At 38.8% G+C, this 26,528-nt stretch overlaps 2 protein-coding genes across 4 annotated transcripts in view; both read right to left on the bottom strand.

The window, feature by feature from the left end:
* Nca (neurocalcin homolog) overlaps positions 1 to 26,528 on the bottom strand; it is a 465,127-nt gene that overhangs the window by 59,812 nt on the left and 378,787 nt on the right. The gene's annotated exons all lie outside the window — the stretch shown is intronic.
* The window catches only part of LOC145977737 (neuronal calcium sensor 2), a 157,951-nt gene that overhangs the window by 42,186 nt on the left and 89,237 nt on the right, over positions 1 to 26,528 (bottom strand). For both annotated transcript variants that reach the window (XM_083109989.1, XM_083109988.1), the window contains exon 3: positions 19,320 to 19,463. In XM_083109989.1, the coding sequence (XP_082966115.1) occupies positions 19,320 to 19,463 (144 nt within the window). The remainder of the gene's footprint in view (positions 1 to 19,319; positions 19,464 to 26,528) is intronic.

Raw genomic sequence — 26,528 nt, 5'->3', positions numbered from 1 at the left:
GCGACAAGGGCTCTATCCAGTATAAGAGCTTTCAATGCGCATGCGCTACAATCAGACCAAGGCGACATAATACGCGATGTAGAGAATATCGGCCAGTACGAGCGATAAACGGCATATGAATATGTCTTGTAGCTCCGATACGATTGATTGACTAATTTTACTTCGCTTTTCTGCCAATTTTGGCTAATTCATGAAAGGACACCCATGCGCAAGCCAGGATTCGAACCCAGGTTTCCTAGCGTCCAGGGCGCGCTGTGTCAATCACGTAGGTCGTCACTCCGAAATGCTGAATTTATTTCTCAACGCTCGACTCCCAAGTTGTACGTGTTGGTTGTTGCCAGCTTTCGCGGCGGAGTGGTTAGCACAGCGCGCTACGACGCCAGGGGTCCCGGAATTCCGGCTTGGGCATGTGTGTTTGTGAGTGTCCTTTCATCCTATCATCACTCATCCTCATCTTCGCGATTAGCCAAAAGTGGCAGAAATGCGAAGTAAAATAAATCAATCAATCAAACATGTTTGGTCTGAAAGATTCCTTACATGTCTTCCCGCATTAAATTTTTAAATGGTAGTCTGGCCATGATATGATCCTTATTACTAATTTTGGCTATTACGTTGTTTGCGACTTGCGAGAGAAAGGCAAGAGATGAAGTCCGAGAAGAAGATAAAAAATTACCATGTTCTTCGGAAACTGGGAACAGCAATCCAGAAGAAGGCGGCCTTAATGTTGTGCCATTCTTCTCAAATGGAGGAAGGAGCAAGAAAATATAAGTTCCCCCACTGGCCGCTTGGGGGCTCCGGGAAGTAGGGAATCGTAATGCACACTCTTCGGAAGTTTGCAAGGAAGAAAGAAGAAAGGAAAAAAAAGGAGCGGATGTTCGAATTCTCCAGTGGGACGCCCGTAAAGTTTCATGGCGTGATCTAGAAGAATTTCTTCTAGAAGTTGACTGAAGCGATCGGCGAAGAGATCCTACATAGTGATCGCTTCTTCCCCGGCCGACATGAAAATAACACAAAGGGAAAAAGCCTCCTTGATCCAACCTCCAAGAACTTTGTCGGCAGACGAGAAAACATGTCCGTTGCTTTTGTGCGTCGAAAGCGGGAGAAACTTATCCAAGTGTCTGCGAGACTGGCGACAAACATCAAAGTTTCTTTGGGAACCCTTATTCACTTCTTTACAGTATTATTATCTGACAAACAACGACAGATATTTCTTGGACCTGCTTTAGACGAAAGCATCTTTCTTGGCATTTCTTCTACGATCGAATGCTACCGTGTAAAGTGAAGAAATCTTTTAGTATTTTGATGCCATAGCATATCCCATGACATATTCACAGATAGAATCGGTCCTAATTTCCTTAGCATTTTGCGTAAGCAATCAGAAGCGAGCTCTAGGTCACGTGTGCAGATGTAATGGCGGCCGAGTGAGATGTAAACAACGTATCACTTACGTTGTTTACATCTGATCACTTCAGATTTTTAAAAGTCAATAACTATTCAACAGAGAGGAATGACGTTTCCCATAAAAAGATGTTAGGTACATATCAATGGCACTGGTTAAATAAAGAGTTTTCCAATAAGAATGATATGATTTTGAAATGAACTGGCAACTATGCTTCAAATGTTATAACTGTCACTAGTTGTCATTTGTGTTTAGAATACTGTGACAATTCATCATGGCTAAATACAAGCTTCAAGAACGTTTGGTTATTATAAAAAAAATAATGAAAATAGACGTTCTATTGAACTTGAAACGGATCATAATTTTGGGCAGAAAATTATCTTCTCAGATGAAGCTCATTTATGGTTAAATGGATATGTTAACAAACAAAATAGAGCTTTATTAAAATATAAACGCGAAAAGACAAACAACAACTGGGAACATTACAAGGAACTAAGAAACTTTACAACTACGGTGCAACGACAAGAGAAAAAAGCATTCTTTAACTATCACCTACGATCTAATGAAAACAACAAAGACCTGTGGAGTAAACTCAAGGCGTGGGGAGTGTATAGTAAAACTACTAATAATGAAATACCCTCTGATATACGAGACGTAGATAAAATAAACGAACATTTTTCAAACATTTGTCGTGAGGCCGACTGCTCGAAATCAGCCTTAAATAAAACCAGTAATTTTTTTAACTCCAAAATATTTAATGAAAGTGCACAACAATTTCATCTTAAAGAAATCAGTGAATATGACACAATTAAAGCAGTAAATAATATACGATCCAATGCCTCTGGCAATGATGGAATAACAATAAAAATGCTCAAACTATCACTTCCGTTTATCTTAAGTCACCTGACACATATAATAAATTTCTCCTTTCGGACTGGACAATATCCAATCAGCTGGAAAACAGCGCGCGTGATCCCTCTACCTAAGAAAAAAGTAACATCGTCCTTAAACGATCTTCGTCCTATAAGTCTACTACCCACCCTTTCCAAGATCACCGAAAAAATTGTTTACAATCAAGTCAGAAATCATGTGAACAGCCTCAATCTCCTTCCGAAATGCCAATCGGGCTCACAGCACGGCGACGGCGTTGCTAAAAGTCACGGATGATATATTTCGCTCAATGGACAAGGGTATGACAGTTGCTCTGGTTTCACTGGATCTGACAAAGGCTTTTGACAAGGTTCATCACGACCTACTCTTAAGCAAGTTGAAATATTATAATTTTTCACACCCCGCACTCAAATGGTTCAGATCGTACTTGACAAACAGGCAACAGAACGTGTTCCTAAAAACTGCCACGCCCTCTCTCTCGAACACGCTTCCGCTAGAAACTGGCGTTCCGCAAGGATCAATTCTAGCTCCTCTCCTATATACAATCTTCACAGCAGATTTAGAAACCAACATACAGCATAGTACCGTACACTTTTATGCAGATGACACCCAAATTCAAATCCCATTTCCACCAAAATCACCAGATTATGCAATAGCATTACTTAACAAAGATTTGGCAGCCATCAATACCTGGTGTAATGCAAATGGTCTGAAAATAAATCCTCAAAAGTCTGTTTTCACCGTCATGGGTTCCAAGAATAGCCTCGCAATGATAAACCCGAATAATCCACGCGTTAAAATAGACATATCCGAAATTCCACATTCAAAAAGTATAAAGAATTTAGGAGTTATGTTAGACGAACACTTGAACTGGGATCTTCATGTTCAAGAGCAAACTAAGAAAGCCTACGCAGCACTAAGATCCCTCTATAAATTTAATGAATACTTAAATACAAATATTAAAATGAAACTTGTGCAAACACTGATTCTCCCTCTTCTAGACTACTGTGATATAGTATACGGTGCAAACTTGTCTGTTCGAAATAAAGTTAAAATTCAAAAAGTTCAAAATTCGTGTTTACGCTTCGTATATAACATTAAAAAATTCGATCATATTCTTCCAACCCTGAACGAGAACAAAATGCTAAACATGAACAGACGTCGCAGACTTCATTTCTGTTGCTTTATACAGAATCTTTTGCACAAAAAAATTCCCGAAAATTTATTCGAGAAACTAAAAACCAGAAGGGAAATACACAACTACAAAACAAGAGGAATAGCGAAACTTGAACTCTTCAAACACTCACTGGAAATTTTCAAATCGTCTTTTACACTTTCAGCGGCAAAAACATGGAATGAACTTCCGCCCTCCATTACCTCCCTCCCCAGTCCTAACAAATTTAAGAATAACCTAAAGAATTTTCTGTTAGATGAACAATATCTCTGTTCAAGCTCCCACGAGTAACACTACACAATACAGTTTAGATTACATACGAGCTTCGCCAATCCAATCCAATCCTTGACAAATCTACAACTATATTGTAATATTTAGGTATGCGTTGTTCTATCGTATCTCACAAAACTTCCATAATCATGTACATCAATCTCATCATCCGTGCGTGAATGTCCTGCTCAGAAATGTTTAGTATGTGTGTTTTAATGTGTGTGTGTGTGCGTGAATGTGTTTTTTCTCTCTCTTTTTTTTTACGTGTTGTCTTGATTTTTTTTTTAAATCTCATCTTTGTTCTTTCCTTGTAACCATTTTTTATTGTATTTTCTTCTCTTTTTTATGATTTTGTTTATGTACACTAGGTAAATGTCAAACGGGGTTAGGTGGGAGAACAGCCACAGGCTGAACCTCGCCCTTTAATAAGAATTGAATTGAAAAAATTGTCGTTTTTGGTGTGAAAACAAACCACAAGAGATTCGCGGGAAGCCCTTGCATACGCAAAAGGTCAATGTTGTGGTTTATGGCATGGTGGCATCGTCGGACCATTTTTTCCCAAAACGAGGTAGGAGATGCAGTTACAGTGACTGGTGAGCGGTACCGATTGATGTTAACAGATTTTTTATGGCCAAATTTAGATGAAATTGATTTGGAGGACATGTGGTTCCAACAAAACGGTGCCACATGTCATACTGCTAATGCCACTATAGACGTATTGCAAGAACAGTTTGATGAAAGGATAATTTCAAGAAATACAACTGTTAGTTGGCCTCCAAGAACTTGTGATTTAACTCCTTTAGATTGCTTTTTGTGGGGTTATTTGAAATCTACAGTCTATGCAAACAGACCTGGAACCTTTGATGCATTAAGATTGAACATCGAACGCTGCATTCGTGACATTAGGCAAGAGTTATTGCACAAAGTCATCGAAACTTGGGTTCATCGAATCCACTCGTGTGCAGGAAGTCGAGGTGGACACTTCAACGATGTGTTATTCAAAACATAATGTAATAAACTATGGTTCAAAATAATATAAAAAGTTTGGTTGTATCATTTTATTTCATTGTAAAATCATATCGTTCTTATTGGAAAACCCTATATAAAGTTTGTAGCGCATACAGTACATGCATGAAAGAATAAAGATACGATAAGATTTATTTCGTCCATTATTAATCACTTATTTGAATATGCAGGCACTGATATCGGACATGTCAGTTTGTTTACATTATCATAAACAATGCAGTATAATAAAACAATGAAATACAATTTATGGTTACAGTAGAATATAGTAGCATGTCACTACAATACATGGTAAATGTGGAATATAATAAAAATATCATTGAGTACGACATAATGTAATAAAACTCTGCAATGAAAATGTTACCTTTGTTGTGAAGAAAAAATACATACACACACATATTATTGCAGGCTTAGATATTCATCAAATGAGTAAAAGTAGTGTTCCAGTAAGTATACTGCTGGACAAAAAAAAAAAACCGGACACTTGCATATTTTGTGATAACGCATACATTCTGATTCGAAGGCTAACTAAATTATTGGAAATATATTCAACAGAAAACAAACTTTGAGGATGTTCTACATACATTAATAAGTTAAATTAGAACAAAAACGAAAGTTACAGAAAATTACCAAACTGAGAGCGTAATTCATAAGTAATTGCAATTCAGATGTCAAATATTAAAGTGTCCGGTTTTCTTTGTCCAGCAGTATATTTGTACAGTTCTTTCTTAAAAGCATTGCAGGTTCCAATGTTTTTTATGTGGTTTAGACGGTTGTTATACAAGAGAGTCCCTGAGTACTTAGGTCCTCTTTCATATAGAACTGTATTGTGTACAGGTATTAGTAAGTTAGTTTTATTTCTTGTGTTGTAATTGTGTATGTCATGGTGGCACCAAAACAAATCGTAGAAGTTTGCTTTTACATAGAGCAGGTGGAAAATGTACAAGCATGGGAGTGGCAGAAAACTTAGATCCCTGAACAGCTTCCTACATGGTTCCTTTGGTCTTGTAACTTTCTTTTGTAAGATAAAGATTTGCCTACTCTTGTAGGCACTTGTAAGCATTTCACCAGAATATGATTCCGTACGTTAACAAGGATTGAAATAATCTGAAATAAATTGTTTTCATTGTCTTCAAATTTGTGGTAGCTTTTATTACCTTGATGGCGTAAATTATCTTGCTGAGTTTGTCTGCCAAATAGTTGATTTGTGGTTTCCAGCTAAGATTTTCGTTGATCCACAGCTCTAAAAATTTAACAGATTTCTCATAGTTAACCACATTGTTTTCTAATTTGATAGAAGGGTTACCTCGTGGTTGGCTCCTTGTGTGATGAAAATTAACTGCTATAGTTTTTTGACATTCAGTTTTAGTTTGTTTGTTGAGAACCACTTATCGAGATCCTCTATTGTGTGATTAATGTTGGAAAGAAGATCACTGTTTGAGCCAGTCATCGCCACGCTTGTATCATCAGCATATAAGACAGATCTTGCAGAGTTTCGGTTTTTTGGTAAGTCATTTATGTATAACACAAACAATATTGGTCCCAGTATAGATCTCTGAGGAACTCCACATGTTATTTTGCATTGTTCTGAGACACATGTTGTTGTACACCTGCTTTTTTCGTCTACCTGCTTAATCTCTACAACTTGGGTACGGTTTTATAAATAGGATTGAAACCACTCATTTGCTTTGCCTCTTATTCCATACTGATTTAGCTTCTTTAGTAGCCGACTATGAGACACTAAGTCAAAAGCTTTTGTCAAATCAATTAACAGGCCTACACATTGGTCCCTATTGTCTAATAGATCCCTCACGTATTCTAATATAGCTGAGACCGTCGATTTTCCTCTACAAAATCCGTGTTGAGATGTGATGATGATATGGTATTTGCTAAGAAACGATGTGATTTGATTATACAGGACAGTTTCAAGAATTTTTGAAAATGGCGAGAGTAATGAAACCTGTCTGTAATTTTTAATGCTTTTTTATCACCTTTCTTATGTATGGGTTTTATCTTGGCTTCTTTCATTTTATTTGGAAATAATCCTGTTGAGAGTGACAGATTTGCTATGTGGCACAGTGGTTGGGCAATGTGAGAGTTGCTCTGTTTAATAATTGTGGAAGGTATTTCATCTACACTGCAGGACCATTTACTTTTCATTTTCTTGATGATCACTTTTATTTCATTGGTAGTGATACATAAATTGTCATGTTTGACATCCAAAAAACCTCCTTACCTTTAAAATAAACCCAGTTTTCTTAGTCAGAAATTATCAATATAACCAAGACAGTAATTGCACTTGTTGTGTCAAAAGCAGAAAATACAGTACAAGAAAAAAAAAAACACTTATACTTAGATTCAACAAATCAAATTCTCATTTCACTTATAATTCTGCTTCGAAAAAAATGTATGTGTTTGTGATATGTTCACAAATTACAACAAAAACATGTACATGATTTCAACTCGATTTTACACTAACAGAAATCCTAGGAAAACATACCATAGAATTATGTAAATCTCGATTTCTGCTTCCCTAACACTGCTTCGTGACTTCTCCTTCTTGTACATTTCATAGTCTTCATCGTCTGTTGGAAGTTCACGACGGCACAAAGGACAAGAATTTGTCTTTTCTAACCAGGGCAAGATACAGGCTCCATGGAAGTGATGCTTGCAAGGCATTAGTTGTTTCAATTGTAAACACCGTGCACTAGCTCATGGACAGAAATATCTCAATACATAGAGGATATTGATTCTTACTTAACGTTACAAAAATAGTGTAGAGTTTTAGTTTGTTTTGTCACTTATTGAGCCATCCTCTTTTAAATTACATCTCATTATTAGTTATTAAATGAAAGCCGCGCAACTCGTATGCCTCTCGTGCTGTATATAATATATAACGTGCTCTGCACTCTTCGCATCAAAATCGGTAACCGGAATGTTACGTGAAATGCATTGTCTGCTATAAAAAATGCTGTAAGATTTTTGGAAGCATTTAATTTAGGAAAAATGTTAAAAAATATGCTTCAGTCTGAAGCAGGCCTTAGAGTCTCTCTCCGATGACAGTACTACACATCCTAATGATCAGGATTGCCAGGCATCCCGGATATTAAGAGCAGGTCCCTTATTTAAGTACTATGTCCCGCGTCTCGGGACGTCAGTTGGGCCCGTATTTGAAAATTAAATTTTCCCTGGGTGTACCCATGGTTCTGAACGCCTGGATCAAGCCTTTCTTTCGCCGCTAGCGGTGCATTGTGGGACAGGAATTAATTCCAGTTCCTCTTCTTCATCTTTTTGTAAGCGCTGCCTTCCCTCCACTCTTTCTACTTTATACCAAGGCACATAGGGAGATGTGAAGGTAGGGTTCAAGATATTTACGATCTCGGCGGTTTTCTTTTTCGATGAAGTGATCAGCACCACACTCTGGTCGCCTTTCCCTCACATCAAGTACCCGTTTATTACAGGCTGACTGAACCTCAAGAGGGAAAATTCCGACCTTACATCACGCATCCCGGAAATCGAACCCGGGTCTCTCGCGTGGCAGGCTGAAACATGGTGCCCCTGCTTCCATGAAACGTCTGTAAAATGATGAGTTTGTTTTTAAGCACACTTTATGTACAGAAAGGCTAATCAGGACTGGACCCACATCCGAACCATTATGTGCCTCTACCGGGTAATGAACCCAGGACCCCTTGATTACAAGGCGACGACGTTACCACTACGCCATCTCTCTGTAACAGATTGCAGGCAAGATCAAAGGATTAGAAGGACGTTAAATCATTTCGCTTAGAAACCCAGGGAAAAGACGACGCCAGCAGGTTCCTCCAAAGCAGAAGCGGAAGGGCTAATTGTAAGCCCCGTCTGCAATTAGCACCAATCATCATCCGGAACTTTTAATTATCTTCCATTGCAAAGTTTGTGCCTCGGTTCGGGAAGTTTCTTCCAAGTTTCCGAAGTAAAACGTTTGGAAAAGATTGATCAGTCTGCGGAGACGCAGCTGGTGTTCTTTGCCATTAATTACATTGCAAGCGTTCCCTGCCGCTTCTCCAGTGTAATGGTTTTCATTTGGCTAAAAGGAGTGTTACGGTTCTTCGTGCACCCAGCCATTACGAGTGAATAATGCGTTCAACTGGAATAATACAGTGTGTCCGAAAAACAACTTCGCTGTTTCAAACACGAGTATATTTTTTGTGTTGGTGTTTTGAGCGTAATCATGAAGCGACAACAAGCAAGTTCTACTTCATACATTCCTCACCAGAGAACCCATTGGTACAGATGTCATAGAGGGACAGATTGTTGATGTGACTTCTTCAAAACCAACCAATCAGGCAATCATTTTAAACTAAACTGAAGATATTTTGAGCAATTAAATTTTTACACACACACACACACACACACACACACACATATATATATATATATAATTATAATATTAATTTCGTTTATATTACTTCGCATTTCTGCCACTTTTGGCTAATCACGAAGATGAGGATGAGTGATGACCTGATGAAGGGACACTCAGAAAGAACAGCCATGCCCAGGCCGGGATTCGAACCCGTGAGCCTTGGGGTATTAGCGCGCAGTGATAACCACTCCGCCACGTAGGTCGGTTCAATGCACCTGCGAGTCAACCCTGATTTTTACTAATGGCTGAGGGGCAGAGAAGTTCCATGTAGTTTCCACACATTTACATCCATGATGTCATCAAAATGGTTTCAAGTTCGACTCCCAAAGAAGGCACATTTCAGGATTCTGGTCCCATTTTATATGTCCACTCACGACGAGCCTATCTGTGTACTGACACCAGGCTAAACATTTCCAATTCAGTGTTACCAACCACTTTTGAGAAAATGTTCCTGAACGCCCATGTAAAATATTCCAAATAAGGAAATATCACATCATCGACAAATGTTCCGAAAAGGATATAAATCGTGTCAAATTTATTAAAGGACACGCACTTGTTACTAATCGCAATTTATGGCTTATGTTTCTATGCTGTATGCGTTTTTAGTGCTCGATTTTGAACCACACAGGATTACTAGAAATGTGTGCCATTACTAAGCAATATTTTTGCGGATACGGAATACCGGTGGAACGAAAGCGATGACGAATATACGAAATACTGACACACAGGCCTATGACGTCAGTCAAGTCCCCGTTACGTCATTCTACAACACATGATTATACTTTTGAATAAGGGTTCTTCCCACGACCTTTTGAATGGGTGCGCCGCATAAGTCTGACAAATCGTCATGTCAAAATGAGCACGGGGCGAAAAATTGCTTTCCAACCGATTTTATTAAATGGCTAAAAAATTACAACTGGGACAAACATTGTTTTCTTTTCACTGGCTAGGTTACAGCTATGACGTCTTCATTACGTCACGAGAATTTTACTGTAATAATGGTAATGGGTTTTTACAGGCAGAGTCCTTTCGTTACGATTACTTCCATAAAAAAATATATTTACGAGCGATCTTTACTACCTAAGCGTGATATGCTCCACTTATACTAATCAGTACATTGGCACATCCGCCGGTTTATTGGTAGTATATTTTTAACGAGCAGCCGTGGCGGAGTGGTTAGCACAGCCCGCTGCGACGCCAAGAGTTCCAGGTTCGAATTCCGGTCTGAGCATGGGTGTTCTTTGTGAGTGAGCCTTTTTCAACTTCATCAACAATGCTCATTCCTGTGATTAATCAAAGGTGGCAGAAGAGTGAAGTTAAATAAGCCAAATCAATGAAATACAAAATACCCTTAAGGGTACTCTTTTCAGCTCTTGCTGACTAGTAGAGTACTGCACGGACTCGTACGGACAACCAAGTTAGTAATAAGGTGTGTAGGTTGAATTGTATCATCTGCAAATATGCTGTATAAAGAAACAAACTACCAGAGTACTAAGTGAGGTGAGTGTACCAGGATGGCCACTCTAGGACCACGACAAAATGCAAGTATAATTCCCGCTTATCAAGGCGAATTTTGCAAAAATTCAAGGGTACGAGCAGATGTTTCCCCTATTTCAGCCTTACGTATTACCGTCTCTCACCATCCCCACACATACACATACAAATATATATATATATATATATATATATATATATATTAACAATATATAAAGGGTCTGTGCGATTCCAATGTATCAAATATTTATAATTCATTTAAATTAAACGGTATATGTATTTTTAATATTTAATTTAAGATGAGGAATTTACATGCTCAGACTGGAAATACATCTACAAACACAAGTCGCAAATGTTCTGCAAAGGGGACCAACTAAGTAAACTGATTGAGGGAATTCTGATCTATTTTCCACGCACACTTTTCTTTTCCTTCTTCGATAAAAGTAAAAGCTAAATTGTAAAAAATTGCCTCAGGTGATTTATATATATATATATATATATATATATATATATATATATAATCGTCGAATAACATGGGTACCTGGGGGAAACCCTGGGGGTTAAAGGCGGTCAGGGGCGTGATGCTGATCACATCACCCCCACTCACGACCGGATCAAGAAAGTGTGGGGCGTTACCCTCACACCCCCTATACGCCTTCATGGCGTGGTGCTGTGCACAGGGGAACACTTTACTTTTATAGGGCATCAAGTCATTATTTGTATTAATTTTGTTCAAAATGAAATGTTGTATGGCTTAATTGTAACCCTATGGAAATAAATAATATATATATATATATATATATATATATATGCATAATTTTCGATGTGATTAATATAAGTTGCAATTTTTCATGTCTACGCAGAAAAATTCAAGCAGAATTCACGCATAATTCCCAGAGCGAATAATTCACGCAGAATTCCCGGTGAGTAGCCACCCTGGTGTACTCGTTCGAGTATCCCATGCTCGAGCGTTTACAATGGAATATTATTTTAATCTGACAAAACAATTAGGTAAAATATCCGTTTTGGTAGTTTCAGCCCACAATCAAGTTTCTCTTTCATATATCACTGTAATGGTAACATAGACTAAACTACATTTTAATATGGAAATAATGACTATGTTTACTTAAGTTTCAATTTCACCTCATGATACATATTTGAGGGCCCAATACCACAGGCAAAATGCGGTTGTACCAGGCCCGTAGCCAGGGCACTGCCGTCAGCCCCCTTGACATTAGGCAAAACTATTTTGCGTAATTTGTTTGAAGTGAAGAGTGAAAATGTAGACAGCAGATATTATTTTGCTCACAACTTTGGTGAAGGATAAATTCACAGAACATGAACAACAGCTAATACATTTGATCGGAGAAGTGTAAGTAGCGGCAAGTATTTACAAGATTCTCTCCTCTAGACTCTAGAAAGTTCTTTCACAGGGGAGCTTCTTTATCTGTACCTTCGCTGTGCCTGTTGCAATCTGTGACTTTAAAGTAATCATGCAATTCCCTCCGCATCTGCGTCAAAGGTCAACAGCTCCCAAGTTTTCGGAACGGAGGGGAGTTTCATAGCTTCGGCCGGGGGTGGAATGTACTGCAGGCACTATGATTGAATATTGTGCATTTTTCCTTGCGTGATATAAATATCTGTTTCATCAAAAGTAGTATAGTGTGTGCAGTAAGGGATTATAGCAGTCAACTCTTCAAAAATCGATATTTTAAAACATATAGAAAAAATGTAGTATTTGTATGATATTTATACATTTTTTATAACTTAAGTCCCCCACCCCACACACACACATAATTTCTTTGTAATCTTGAATTTTATTTTAATTTCTATTTTAATCTGTTCTATTGTATGGGATTTTATTCCTTTAGTATTTTGTTGTACTTTCTTGTTCAATTTCTTTGAAATCTTGAATTTTATTTTAATTTTAATTTTAATCTGTACTTTTGGGGATTAGGTGGTCGACCAGCAACAGCTGAAACTCGCCCAGCAATAAAAATAATTCAATTCAATTTACCTTCATTTAATACTCTTAACTTTTGAAAATTGGACTTGGTTTTCAAAGGCCCCCGATAACTCGTGAGCCCCCCTGGAGATCAATTCTAGCTACGGGTCTGGGTTGTACGTGTACTACTGGGCTTCGAGCGTATACTGCTCGTTTTGCCTGTTCGAGCGCTATTCGCCCGAAGAAGCTCTCCATTCCGTACGCTATCTAGTGTCGCCCTTGCGAACTATTTGGCGGCTCTTTCTGCAGCACTCTACTGGCTAGAATCGAAAAACTAAAGATTCAATGACATTTCCCAAATTGCATAAAAATTGTCAAACTCCACTACTGTGAATAAAACTCGCACTTGATTCACGACCAGCAGACTGTGATTTTGAAATCTGCGCAGCGACCAACGAACGGAAGATCTTGAACTTGACGTCGCACGGTGGCAGGAAGACAGAGGAAAAGCGAGCGCAGGACGTTAATTTAACTCCGCGGTCATGTCACACGAGCACGTGTAATTAACAAGACCTGCTTGTAGGGAGAGACAATGCATTTACGTCATCGTCGCAACATCCTTGACATCCTTTCCACTTGCTCTGCCTCTCGAGACCTGTTTTAAGGAGACACCATTGTTCAGGGTGTGGGGATAATTAGAAAGGCACGTGTGCGCAAGGTAATGTATACAGTGTGTCGCAGTGCAAGCCCGACAAAGCGAAGAACTTCTTCCCGATAACGCTTTCCTTGTTGAGGTCTCTTTTCGACGCTACGAACCTTCAAAAAACTGCATTTTCTATCCTGTATGAATCTTTGATTTGTTTTATTTGACTTCGCTTTTGTGCTACTTTTGGCAATTCGCCAAGATGAGGATGAATGATGACAAGATGAAGTGGATGAAGGGACAAACACAACAACAGCACACCACACAAATCCCACAAAGGAATATACTGGCTGTGTGTTCAGACGCCAGACCGTCGTTAGTTTGCAACAATGTAGTGCAGCGTGAAAAGACATTGGAGTTAGCCCTTGAACACCAATGAAGTCCAATAGTGTGACGTTACAGCAGACGACGCGGTGGGACTGAGTCTAAACAAATAAACACGTGCTTATCTTCCCATCCAATTCAATGCTATTTTCCTTTAGAAGGTTTTATAAAATTTTCACTTTTTTTTTTCCTCGAAAATTTAAAATCGCCATATCTCAGTTCTTAATTGAGCTAGGAGGATGGTTGATAGCTCGTTGGACTCGGAATGAAGTCCTCTTTCCGATTCTACAATACAAAATGGGGTTTCCATTTAAAATTTCACAGTTGCCCCCGCCCCACCCCCAGGAGGCGGGGGTGGGGAATCAAGTGTGATATCATTGAATAGCTTTCTTTCACTTATTCAACACGTATTTTTTTCGTTTTCCGATTCGATGTGTATTTCTCACGATATGTGACCGTTGCGGGACTTTTGGACCACCCGGTACAACATATACCTTACAGATGAGAATATAAAAAATAAATGGAGTAGTAAATCGAGTAAAGCGAATGCTTCAAAAGAAATCTCAGCCAATGGGCGCCGTCGGTTCAATCGCCTGAGGTTACTGGTTACCCATCGTCCATAGCGGCAGCGTGACCGACTTGGGATCGGGTGAGCTTCGGGTCGGCTTCGGCTGTGCTCGGAACTGGAATGTTATGAAAATGCATGTTGTTGTTACTCCGGTTATTCTTTACCTTATCCTCTGTAAGCTATGTGTGATCTCGTATAGTCGTATTCTCCGAAATCTCATCTTTACATTGAGATACGCATCATAATTTTGTTTCATAACTGCTGTCGCAATAATTACAGCTACCCCTTCCGAAGGAAAATAGCATTGATTTGAATAGGAAGAAAACACGTTTTCTCGTTGTGTAGACTCTGTTCCAGCTCGTCGTCTGCTTGTGACGTCACCACTAATGGACTCCACGTTATGCAGATTAACGGTTAACACTAATATTTAATTTTGGTCAATTTTTTTTATAAAATGAATATGCATAACAATCAGTGGAGTGACTATGCATTTCGTTATGGGGAACCCTCATGTCTTCTTGTTTCAGTAGTCAGTTCCACATTTTACTATTATTATTATTATCATTATTTTATTTTTATTTTTAGGAAAGCTAGTTCAAGCATCCATTCCCACGGGCACACCACTGAAAATACGTATTTATAAATAAAGTTGTAAAACTAGCAAGAGACGACAGAATAAACATATGAGGGAGGATCAAATGAAAACGGAACAGTGGCCACAGAATGAAATCAACAAGGTTTATTTCAAACGTAATCTCCAAAGTTACATGTAACGACCGCCATGTTAGGCAGATTTCAGTCGTATATTGGCATTTATCTTATCCGTATACTTTCAAGTTAAGAACTTGGATTAAATTATTTATACTTAATTGTTTTCATAATTCATGTATATATTTACGTTTTATCTTATGTTATAATATTATTCGCGTATTTTTGCAACATGTATTCAGAATTTATAGGCTAATAATTATCCCAAATAATATATGCAACGTTTTCATTGTTTTTCAAATCCAAAATGGCTAGGATTATTTCTATCTTTCACGCAAATTTTGTTGTTTAAGCACAAGGTAATACATTTCTTCTTAATATCGATTTTTGTTCAACAATGTACAAGATTGAAGTAATTTGTCTTGGTTATAAACTAAATCTTTTTTATTTAATCATTTTTATGTGCAAGGGCAAATATGAATTATTTGATAAAATCAGTTTAGTTATTTCTATATAGTTTAATATTGTAATATTATAGCAAAGTATTTCTTCCTCGTTTTCAATAAAATATCGTTTTCCTATTGGCTGTTTATGTTAGGAGTAGGGGGGGAGGAACCACGCTACGTGTTTTTGGCGATGTAAAAACTTCCACGTTGGCATTTTTGTTGCCAACCTGAACTTTAGCTTACGATCGCTAATTAATATTGATGTGTTATATAAATTATCAGTTTTTCTTGTGTTATTTTATGTTATGAGTTTGTATTATTGTAAGATAGAACAATCTGTTATGCTGCGCCTCGCGCTTGAGGTAGGCAGTTGAGGTCTTGCTATTAACTGTGAAGGCGGTGCGCGGACTCTCGTGTTAAATAAGTTACTTATCACTGCCTACGAGCGTGCATGAGCCAACAAAATATAATTTTAGAATCAGTATGTACGCGCGCAATTCGTGATTAAAGATTTTGGACATTTTAATTATAAAGTATTTGGAATTTTATTGTCACGTGTCGCAATTCGGTGGTTTCCTTCCTGGAGGAAGGGTGGATCGTCTTAATCCCGATCCCTGGGTGAGAACCGGTGCTTCCAACTGACCAGCCGGAGCAAGGAGCGGTGTGTTGCCAATTCGGATATCCATACCCTGGAGTTACGAGTGGTAGCACGTTGCATACACAAGCACTTGTCCCACTGTTTCACCAAGTGGTGAGAATTCCTTTGGCTCAGATCGGAACCAGTTGCGAACATTGTCCATGACTTCATTGTCCGAGTGGAAGCGCCGACCCTTCAAAGCCTTTTTCAACGGACCAAAGATATTGAAGTCGCATGGCGATAGATCAGGAATATACGGTGCGTGTTCCAACACTGTACACCAAAACGTCGCCAACGTGTTCTTTGTAACAGCTGACGTACGTGGCCGCGCGTTGTATTGCAGCAAAACCACTTCAGAGAACAACAGGCCGGGCCGTTTGGCCTTGATTGCTGCGCGCAAACGGCCGAGGGTACTTCAGTAACAAGCAGCGTTGATCGTTCGACCATGGTCCACGGACTCAAGGAGAAGGGATCCTTCATGATCGAAAAAACAAGTCAGCATCACTTTGCCACTACTCTGCACCATCTTGAACTTCTTCGGCGGTGGAGAATACACCCAATACATCCGCTGTTCAGTTTTCACTTGATCCACCCTAATATATTGCCATCTTTCAGGTACATTTGGCAACTAAAAAATGATTGTGACATTCAAGATGAATGATTCAGCATTATCAAAACTAATATTTATAACACCTGTCTTGGTTTCCATCCTTCAAAAGAAATGGAAGATATTAAATGTTCATTTTGACTTTCAATAACTTAAAACAGGGTGGTTACTCTAAGACCTACCAAAAATGCAAGGTTAATAATAATAATAACGATTCTTATAACAAAATTTAATGAAAGTACTGTAGACCGAAGTTACGATGAAGTATCAGTAGATTTAACGGTGTCATCACCGTAAATTTACATAATTTTGTAGAGTGTACAGGCTTATTTAAAATAATATTTTATTTGTGTGTTCCGACATGTTTTGGAACGTTAACACTTTCGTCAATATAAAAAAAAAAAAAAAAAAAGGTAAAGTGTTCCCCTGTGCTTAGCACCACGCCATGAAGGCGTATAGGGGGTGTGGGGGTAACGCCCCACACTTTCTTGATCCGGTCGTGAGTGGGGGTGATGTGATCAGCACCACGCCCCTGACCGCCTTTACCCCCCAGGGTTTCCCCCAGGTACCCATGTTATTCGACGCTGGGTGGGCGCCGGGGCCGCTTCCATCGTTAGAAAAGTTCCCGGATTTGAACCGGCCGGGGATCGAACCCGGGACCTTTAGCATGGTAGTCAGACGCGTTACCGACTGAGCCACCGCGGCCACTTTCGTCAATATAACTCTTCTAAAATCTACTAAGACACATCACTTCAATATTTGACAGTTGATGTTAACTAATGCTTTGAAGCTAGGAGTTCCCAGTTTGAATAGAGAAAACACATTCTTTGTTGTTTTCTTCTCATAAATTTAATCTACTCGACTTTCCCAGCAAACTTCCAATAAATAAATAAATAAGAATGTAATTCATGTAATTATAAATCTGTGATGTGTGTCATCTTGCTATTCTCTTACTTGTTATTAGTATATATGTTTTACATATTATCGTTCCTTTCCAGTTTAAAATTGCTCCTTTTGTACTGGAGGAATTATAAATAAATAAATGAACACAGATTATAGCAATAAAAACACGTTGGCAGTTATATCAATCTAATTAATATACTTCTCAGTTACTCAAACTTCGTCATTCGTCATGTCTGGGTTTGTTGTTCATGGTGGTTACCTCGTATATGGTAATGGGAACCATATCGCACATATTCTCCGAGGAACTCTGCCATAAAACTGAAGATTCTAACGGAACTGATGTTTAAAATTCTAATGCGTCTGTGAACTTGATTTAATATGAGAATGAAGTATGTCACTTTTTATTGCACCTGTAAGGTCAATGTTGCCAGAACGAAGATGCCTACTGCAAAACACTTTTACATATTTCTCTTCTCAAACGAAGCCATATTAAAAATCTTGCCTTTACACTAGAGGAATTCCAATATTATCCCCTTCTGAAAAAATATTGAAAATCTGAAAGGGTTATCGCATGACTGAAACAAGAATTTGATGCTCTGTTTGGGGTGGCTGTGCTCTATATCGATCGAGGTGTTCCAAAGAACAAACTGCGCGCAAAGAGAGAATTTTTCCAATTTTCTGTTGGCCAGAACGTAGCGCTAGATGAAACTATGTTAAAATATAATAAAGATATCGATGTTATTACAGAATTCATGTAGCTGCATGGTGTTTTTTTAGATTGGGCAGGTTATGTAGAACGCGCTGGAGAGAACAGAAAAGTTTACAGGACCTTTGTTCGGAAACCTGGCGGTAAGTGACCTATAGGGATGCCAAGATCAGGATATAGATAGATGGAAACTTATGTTGCTTCAGTAATAAATCTTCGGGTTTAGGAATCCCAAAGAATTAGTTTAATTTATGTTTGCAGCTACAAAGAATGGAGTTTTATAATTCGTCCAAGGATAGCAAGGAGGCTCAACCAGCCTCAAAGCAATGGGTGCAACCTTGTTGGGGTAAAGGCGGCCGGAGCGTGGTGCTGAACACATTCCCTAAAATGTGCCTTCATGGCACGGTGGTGTATGCACGGGGAACTTTACTTTTTACCAAGGATATCAAAGACGAAATGGATAAGGTAAGGGTTGTTCACTTATCCAATTATTTACTTCGAGTATTGGAGTGATCACGGAACATCTCAGAGAAGCATGTGGGGCTGCGTAGTACGAACCCGTGACCTCCATAATACAAGTACAAGACCTTATATCTGAAATGTACTGCGAAAGATCTCATGTTCTTGAACTCTTCTTCTAGTCTTAGGAGAAAGCAAGTTCGGAGGGGAAGTTATTAGTATTTATTATTATTAGTAATTTCCTTGAAAAGCTAATCTCGGAATATTCTTTTACTTCATAAATTTGGTTTCAGAATTAAAACATATCCTGACGAACGCGGTTAAGCATATAGAGAGACTGCCATGTGAGGTACTGCATTATCATGATGAAGATGTTGTAAGTTCGAATGCAATTCCAATCTTTATTAACCCACTGAGGTAATTTCCACACAGGCATAGCTGCAAAGAAACCAGGGCTGACTCGGTAGATCAGTTCGTACAGCAATACCACGGGCTGCACCTCATGAATTTTCAGAATAACCAGAAATAAATTACGACATTACTTTTCTTCTTGAAGTAACCTGGTAGTTACGGAAACGTTTCTGGTTGAGATTAAAATTTTGCTGAGACAATCAGGTACAAGACCTGAACATGGATTTAGCATTAAAATTCTTTGCTTACCTTGAAGTCGATGTATCCGTTTTTGTCCATATCAAATGTTCTGAACACGTGGTCGCAGAATTCTTCGGCGTTACCGCTGGGGAAGAACATCTTGTACATGTCCACGAATTTTGCTGGTGTTAGTCTACCGTTCGGACAATCTTGCTGCAAAGGAAAAAAAACGAACAGCGTCAGTGCATATGATACACACAGTAAATTCACATCAATGCTTGTAAGCAACAAAAACCAGTAAGGTAAGAGAGAAATCGTACCAGTCTTCTTACCTACGGAACACATGGCACGCTTTTTGTTCTTTCCATAATGAACTTTTAGGTGGCTGGTTTTGGTTTGGTGTTTCATTTCAAGTCCGCTTAATGCACAGGAAGAGTAATCGAAAATGAACCAACAGTTGAAACTGGGATCCGAATCAATATGTGCGTTCACCGGGTATCGAACCCGGAACACTTTGATTACAAGACTTTGAAACTACACCATCGGGGAGGCCCTAAACTTTTAGGTGGCCTAGTTAATTCACCAAGTAATACGTCAATTGCTTATGAAACAGATACATCAAATACCTTTTTGTCTGCTTTTTTATATTTAGCGTCGCTTTCCTGCCACTTTTGGCTAATCGCGACAATAAGAATCAGTGATTATTAGATGAAATTAATGAAAGGACATTCACAAAGAAGCAACCATGCACACGCCGAGATTCAAACCCGGGAACTTCGGTGTAAAGATCGAACACTTCGATCGGTCACAGGGTCGGCGACATATCAACTGCAATACAGCTGATATACAAATACATGGTGGTTTTACACAAATAACACACTTTCAATGGCCTTTTAGTGTGGGCAATATCTATGACTGCATGAAACACACACAAATTCTAATAGTTTTCATGTTCACAAAAATAGACGGGCAACAACAGTTATCAGAAGTACAGTGCGTTCATTTTGGCTCTGGGCCGAGATAGCGCGTGAACAACTTGGAACAACTCTTACAACACAGGTGAGTACTCGTTATGTAATGTAAATATAACTGTCTACACGCTAAAGATATGCGCGTAAATAAGCGAGACGTTAACGGACGAAAATGCCGGCATCTGTGCCATGTCACGCGCTATCTCGGGCCAGAAGCAAAACGAACGCACTGTATATTTATTTATTTATTTAACAGAAGATTCCAAATACAACGTTAGCCATTTTACATTGGAACGAATTTATAGAACATAAGGACAAAAAAAATATAACATAACACAACAAAAATAATAACATAGTAAATTTTCATGTGGTTAAGAGACTTACATACTTTTAGTTAACTTTCTTCTAAAACGGTCCAGATTTTCAAATATGTCTATTTGGCTTCCTAGATTATTATATTGGCTGAGCAGTCTATGGAACAGAGAGCGCTGGATGAGGCACAATCTCTGCTTCTGAGAAGCAAAAAGTTGAGTGCTTCTTGTTGAGCGGGCAGGCACACGAAAGTAAATTTCCTGAAGAAGGCGGTCACTTCTGATGTTGCCATTCACTATTTTATGTAGAAATATATGGTCAGCCAGTCTGTCTCTCTTGAGGAGTTTGGATGTTTAACATTTGCAGGAGGATGGACTTTTGCAAGTGTTTTGTGGACGGAATTCGGTGTCGAACAATGGCCAGGAAGAAATTTAGGACGGAATTTAGACTATCTGAATTTGAGGGGCATGCCATAGACCAGATCGGAGAACAGTATTCAATTTTAGGTGACACAAAAGATTTGTAAAAGGTGCTGAGGGCAGTCAAGTTGTTTATTTCCGTGAAACGATAGAGAAGACCCAGCATACGCATTGAACCCCATGTGACTGTAGAGATGTGCTCAGAAAAGGAAAGTTTCTCGTCGAATATGACGCCCAGGTCCTTTTGTGCGGCAACTCTTTGAACACAATTACAGATTCTAATGAAATATTTAGTATTAAATGTGTTTTTCTTTAAGGAGAAGGTCATCATGGTACATTTTTGAGGGTTGAGTTTTAAGTTCCATAATTCACACCACCTTATTAGAGAATCTAAATTCTTTTGCAGAAGTGTCATGTCACTGAAATTGGAGATTTTACTATATATTTTGCAATCGTCAGCGAACAAGAGACATCATATCAAAACATCAAATGAGAACTCCATATTATGGAAGCAGTACATTCTCCCTCTCTCTGTCATTCATGGCGTCTTCGATCGTGTTACCTCGTAATCACGGGGGTGCCAGATTTGATTTACAGAGCAGCAACACTGCACAGTGGTTCGAATTCCATTTCGAAGTGCAGGTCTAGACTCGATTAGCTTTCTGTGCATAAAAAGTTCTCTCTCTTAGACCTACGTATATCGCATATTTGATTAATTTACACACAGACATAAAAACGAGAGAGAGAGAGAGAGAGAGAGAAACATATTTATTGATTTAGTTTATTTTACTTTGCTTTCTGCCATTTCTTCTAGTGGCGAAGATGAGGATGAATGGTGATAAGAAGAAATAGATGAAGGGACAATCATAAACAAACACCATACAGGTACAGGCGCCAGGACCTCGTTAGTCTGTTACAGGGTGCACTACGTGGAAGTGATGTTGCTATAAGGGTCACCCCTTTATATACTCTGAAAGATAAAACATTAAAATGCTGACGAAGGCAAAATTTATAGTATAAAAATATACACTAAAAACGTAACGTTTTCACCCTCTTCAGACCAATATTAACAATAAATTGTTTGTGATTCACAAACAAATCGTTTGAATTTATTATGAATATTCGTCTGAAGAAGTCCCTGTTAAAGGGTGGAAACGGTACGTTTTTAGTGTATATTTTGGATACAATAAATTTTGCCTTCGTCAGCATTTTAATGTTTTATTAACATGGAAACAAGGCTTAACAGTGTTACTCTGAAAGAGTTAAATAAATAATAGATGGAAGAAAAATTGAAAGAAAATTTACAGAAATAGGAAAATACAAATTCAAATTATAGAAAACGAGAGGAAGAGTTCGATTCAAAGCACCACTTCCTCACACACATGAAACAGCGCTATCGATTTCAATCACAGAAGAAAATGGAGGTGTAACACATCTAAAGACGTTCCGGGTAAACAGAGCGGCCATGAACCTCCCGACTTCCACCTCCACGGAGTGTATCGAACGACTTTAAAAACGACCGTGAGAATGACTTAGTAATCGCTTTGCATAACTTGTTCCTCAACTTTGAAACGACTTTTCTTCTGCCCGTCATTTCATACTCTGTGAATCAAATCCATGTGCGTCCAGTAAACGGAAGGGGAAAAAGTTTCTACTGCGTAGTTGACGAGCTCTCTTTGACAGGAAATGTCGCCGGAGCGGCAGAGTGCACATTAAGAGGGCGGAAATGAGATTCTTAGATTTAACAGCGTCCGTTGTCTCTACCAGAAACAAGAAGTACATGCGTAGCAAGAGCTAAAGTTGATTCAGCGATGCCACAGGAACGTGCGCACATTTTGAAAATTCCAAGAATCTTAATTTCACCAACTAAGAAAATAATCAAATTTGTTTTGTGTTCATCTAGAACACTTCATTTAGCATCTGTAACTGATAGCTGCTCGACAGGTACTACACTGACTTGACAGTTACTCAACATATTTCGCATTCACCTCATAGGTTCTCGATATATCTCGCATTCAACTGATAGGTTCTCGATATATCTCGCATTTAACTGATAGCTACTAGCTATACTACACATATCTTCCATCCAACTGATAGCTACTCGCTATATCTCGTACTCAACTGATAGCTATACTAGACATATCTCGCATTCAATTGATAGGTTCTCGACATAACTCGCATTCAACTGATAGCTATACTAGACACATCTCGCATTCAACTCATAGTTACTCGATATATCTCGCACTCAACTGATAGCTATACTAGACACATCTCACATCAATTGATAGGTTATCGACATAACTCGAATTCAACTGATAGCTAGCTACTCGACATAACTCACATTCAACTGATAGCTACTCGACATAACTCGCATTCAACTGATAGCTACTCGACATATCTCATATTCAACTGATAGCTATACTAGACATAACTCTCATTTCAACTGATAGCTACTCGATATATCTCGCACTCAACTGATAGCTATACTAGACATAACTCGCATTTCAACTGATAGCTATACTAGACATATCTCGCATCCAACTGATAGCTACTCGATATATCTCGCATCCAACTGATAGCTACTCGATATATCTCGCACTCAACTGATAGCTATACTAGACATAACTCGCATTTCAACTGATAGTTACTCGATATATCTCGCACTCAACTGATAGCTATACTAGACATAACTCGCATTTCAACTTATAGCTATACTAGACATATCTCGCAACCAACTGATAGCTACTCGATATATCTCGCACTCAACTGATAGCTATACTAGACATAACTCGCATTTCAACTTATAGCTATACTAGACATATCTCGCATCCAACTGATAGCTACTCGATATATCTCGCACTCAACTGATAGCTATACTAGACATAACTCGCATTTCAACTGATAGCTACTCGATATATCTCGCACTCAACTGATAGCTATACTAGACATAACTCGCATTTCAACTTATAGCTATACTAGACATATCTCGCAACCAACTGATAGCTACTCGATATATCTCGCACTCAACTGATAGCTATACTAGACATAACTCGCATTTCAACAGATAGCTACTCGATATATCTCGCACTCAACTGATAGCTATACTAGACATAACTCGCATTTCAACTTATAGCTATACTAGACATATCTCGCATCCAACTGATAGCTACTCGATATATCTCGCACTCAACTGATAGCTATACTAGACATAACTCGCATTTCAACTGATAGCTACTCGATATATCTCGCACTCAACTGATAGCTATACTAGACATAACTCGCATTTCAACTTATAGCTATACTAGACATATCTCGCATCCAACTGATAGCTACTCGATATATCTCGCACTCAACTGATAGCTATACTAGACATAACTCGCATTTCAACTGATAGCTACTCGATATATCTCGCACTCAACTGATAGCTATACTAGACATAACTCGCATTTCAACTTATAGCTATACTAGACATATCTCGCATCCAACTGATAGCTACTCGATATATCTCGCACTCAACTGATAGCTATACTAGACATAACTCGCATCCAACTGATAGCTACTCGATATATCTCGCACTCAACTGATAGCTATACTAGACATAACTCGCATTTCAACTTATAGCTATACTAGACACATCTCGCATTCAACTCAAAGCTACTCGATATATGTCGCACTCAACTGATAGCTATACTAGACATATCTCGCATTCAATTGATAGCTACTTGACATATCCCACATTTGATTGATAGCTACTCAACATATTTTGCATTTAATTGATAGCTATTCGAATAATCTGACACACAATTGGTAGCTGCTTCACAGATATCGCATTCAATGGACAGCTACTCGGCTCTCGTCACAATTGATAGCTACTCGACATACTTCATTCAATTGATAGTTAGACGATATATCTTATTGATAACTGCTAGACATATCCCATGTCTCACTGATTTTTGTATCCTAAACAAATATAGAATATATATAGGACATATATAATATACACACACCACACTCACACGCGAGTGATTTTAAACCATCTAGTAAATATGACCAACTTTCAGTTGCAGAGTCGCAGCGGAACTCGATGATGGGATGAATCGAAGATATTCCGACGCACTGGGAGGAGCAGAGACGTGCCTCCATTCGAGATATCTTGGACCCTGCGCCCTCTGATTACACTGGCAATTACAGTCTCCGTTTCAGGGCAGACGGACGACTCCCCAACGGATTCTATGGAGGAAATGGTTCGTACGCCATGAAACCATACATTCTGAAACTTTAATCAGAATCGTTATCTCTGTTCCGCACGAAGCTCGCATCTTGTGTTTCCTCCGTTGCTAACCATGCAAGAAATAAATCAGATTCCGAGGACGAAACACAATTTTCTGGGAGCGGAGATAGCACGGTTCTATTGTCTAGTATTGTCCAAATTTCAACTGAAAATCCTTGTGCAGGAAAGGTGTGCAAAAATATAATACCACGTTCTTGAACCAATCTCGCACAAAACCCTGCCACAAAGTATTGTATTATATTTTCGTTCTTTATGCCACTTTTCTACCATTTAGGTTAATCGCGACGGTGAGAACAAATTATTACCTCATGAGATAGACTATAATGAAACATGGATATCCAAATACCTCGGGCTGCCATTTAGTATTTGTTTACAAGTGTTTAACTCCACTGATTTTCTTTTCTGGATCATTCCAAAGATGCGTAGCACGAGGTTCGATCAGGCGCACGCAAGGTGCAGATGGAACACAGTCTCACATAGAATACTGTGTTCCATCAATAATTCAGAAATTTTTGTTCCGATTAGCCAATACGCTATTGGTTGAGCTTAATTGAAAATCGGGTCTCCCCGATGGCGCAGTGCTAACGTCACCGCCTTGTAATCAAGGGATCCCGGGTTTGATACCAGGTGGAGGCACAAGTGGTTCGGATCCCACTTTAAACTGTAGGTTCAGTCCCGATTAGCCTTACTGTGCATAAAGTGGACTTAAAACACCAAATAAATCAATCAATCAATCAATCAATTGAAAATCATACAAAACTGCATGGTAACTTGATTGATTGAAATGATTTGGTCACAAACAACAGGCGCTCATTTTACCAAAATAATCTAAAAAAGTTAGTGTTGGTTTGATTTAACTTGCTTTATTCCACTTCGCTTTCCTGCCACTTTTGGATAATCGCGAAGATGAGGATGAGTGATATGATGAAATTGATGAAGGGACACTCACTCAACTTCACGCGAATCACTTCCACGCCCAGGTCAGGATTCGAACCCAGGACCGCTCTGCTAACCACTCCGTCACGAAGGTCGGAGCGAAGATAGGAATGAAAAATTATAAGATGAAATAGGTGAAAGACTCACAAACACACATGATCAGGACACCACACAAATCCCATTGGCTGAGAGACCAGACACCAGAGCCTCATTGGTCTGCAAGAATAAGATTAGTGTTGGTGATCGCTTCAAGTTTGGTCAGCTGTATTTTTTGTTATTCGACACGAATATTTCTTTTTGTATAAGAGCATGACATAGGTGCATTATGCATTTGCTCCCCAGCCAATAA

This window comes from Lepisma saccharinum, chromosome 23 (assembly GCF_977018435.1).
Source record: "Lepisma saccharinum chromosome 23, izLepSacc3.1, whole genome shotgun sequence".
Classification (NCBI taxonomy): Eukaryota; Metazoa; Arthropoda; class Insecta; order Zygentoma; family Lepismatidae; genus Lepisma; species Lepisma saccharinum.
This window is presented reverse-complemented; position numbering and strand designations above follow the sequence as displayed.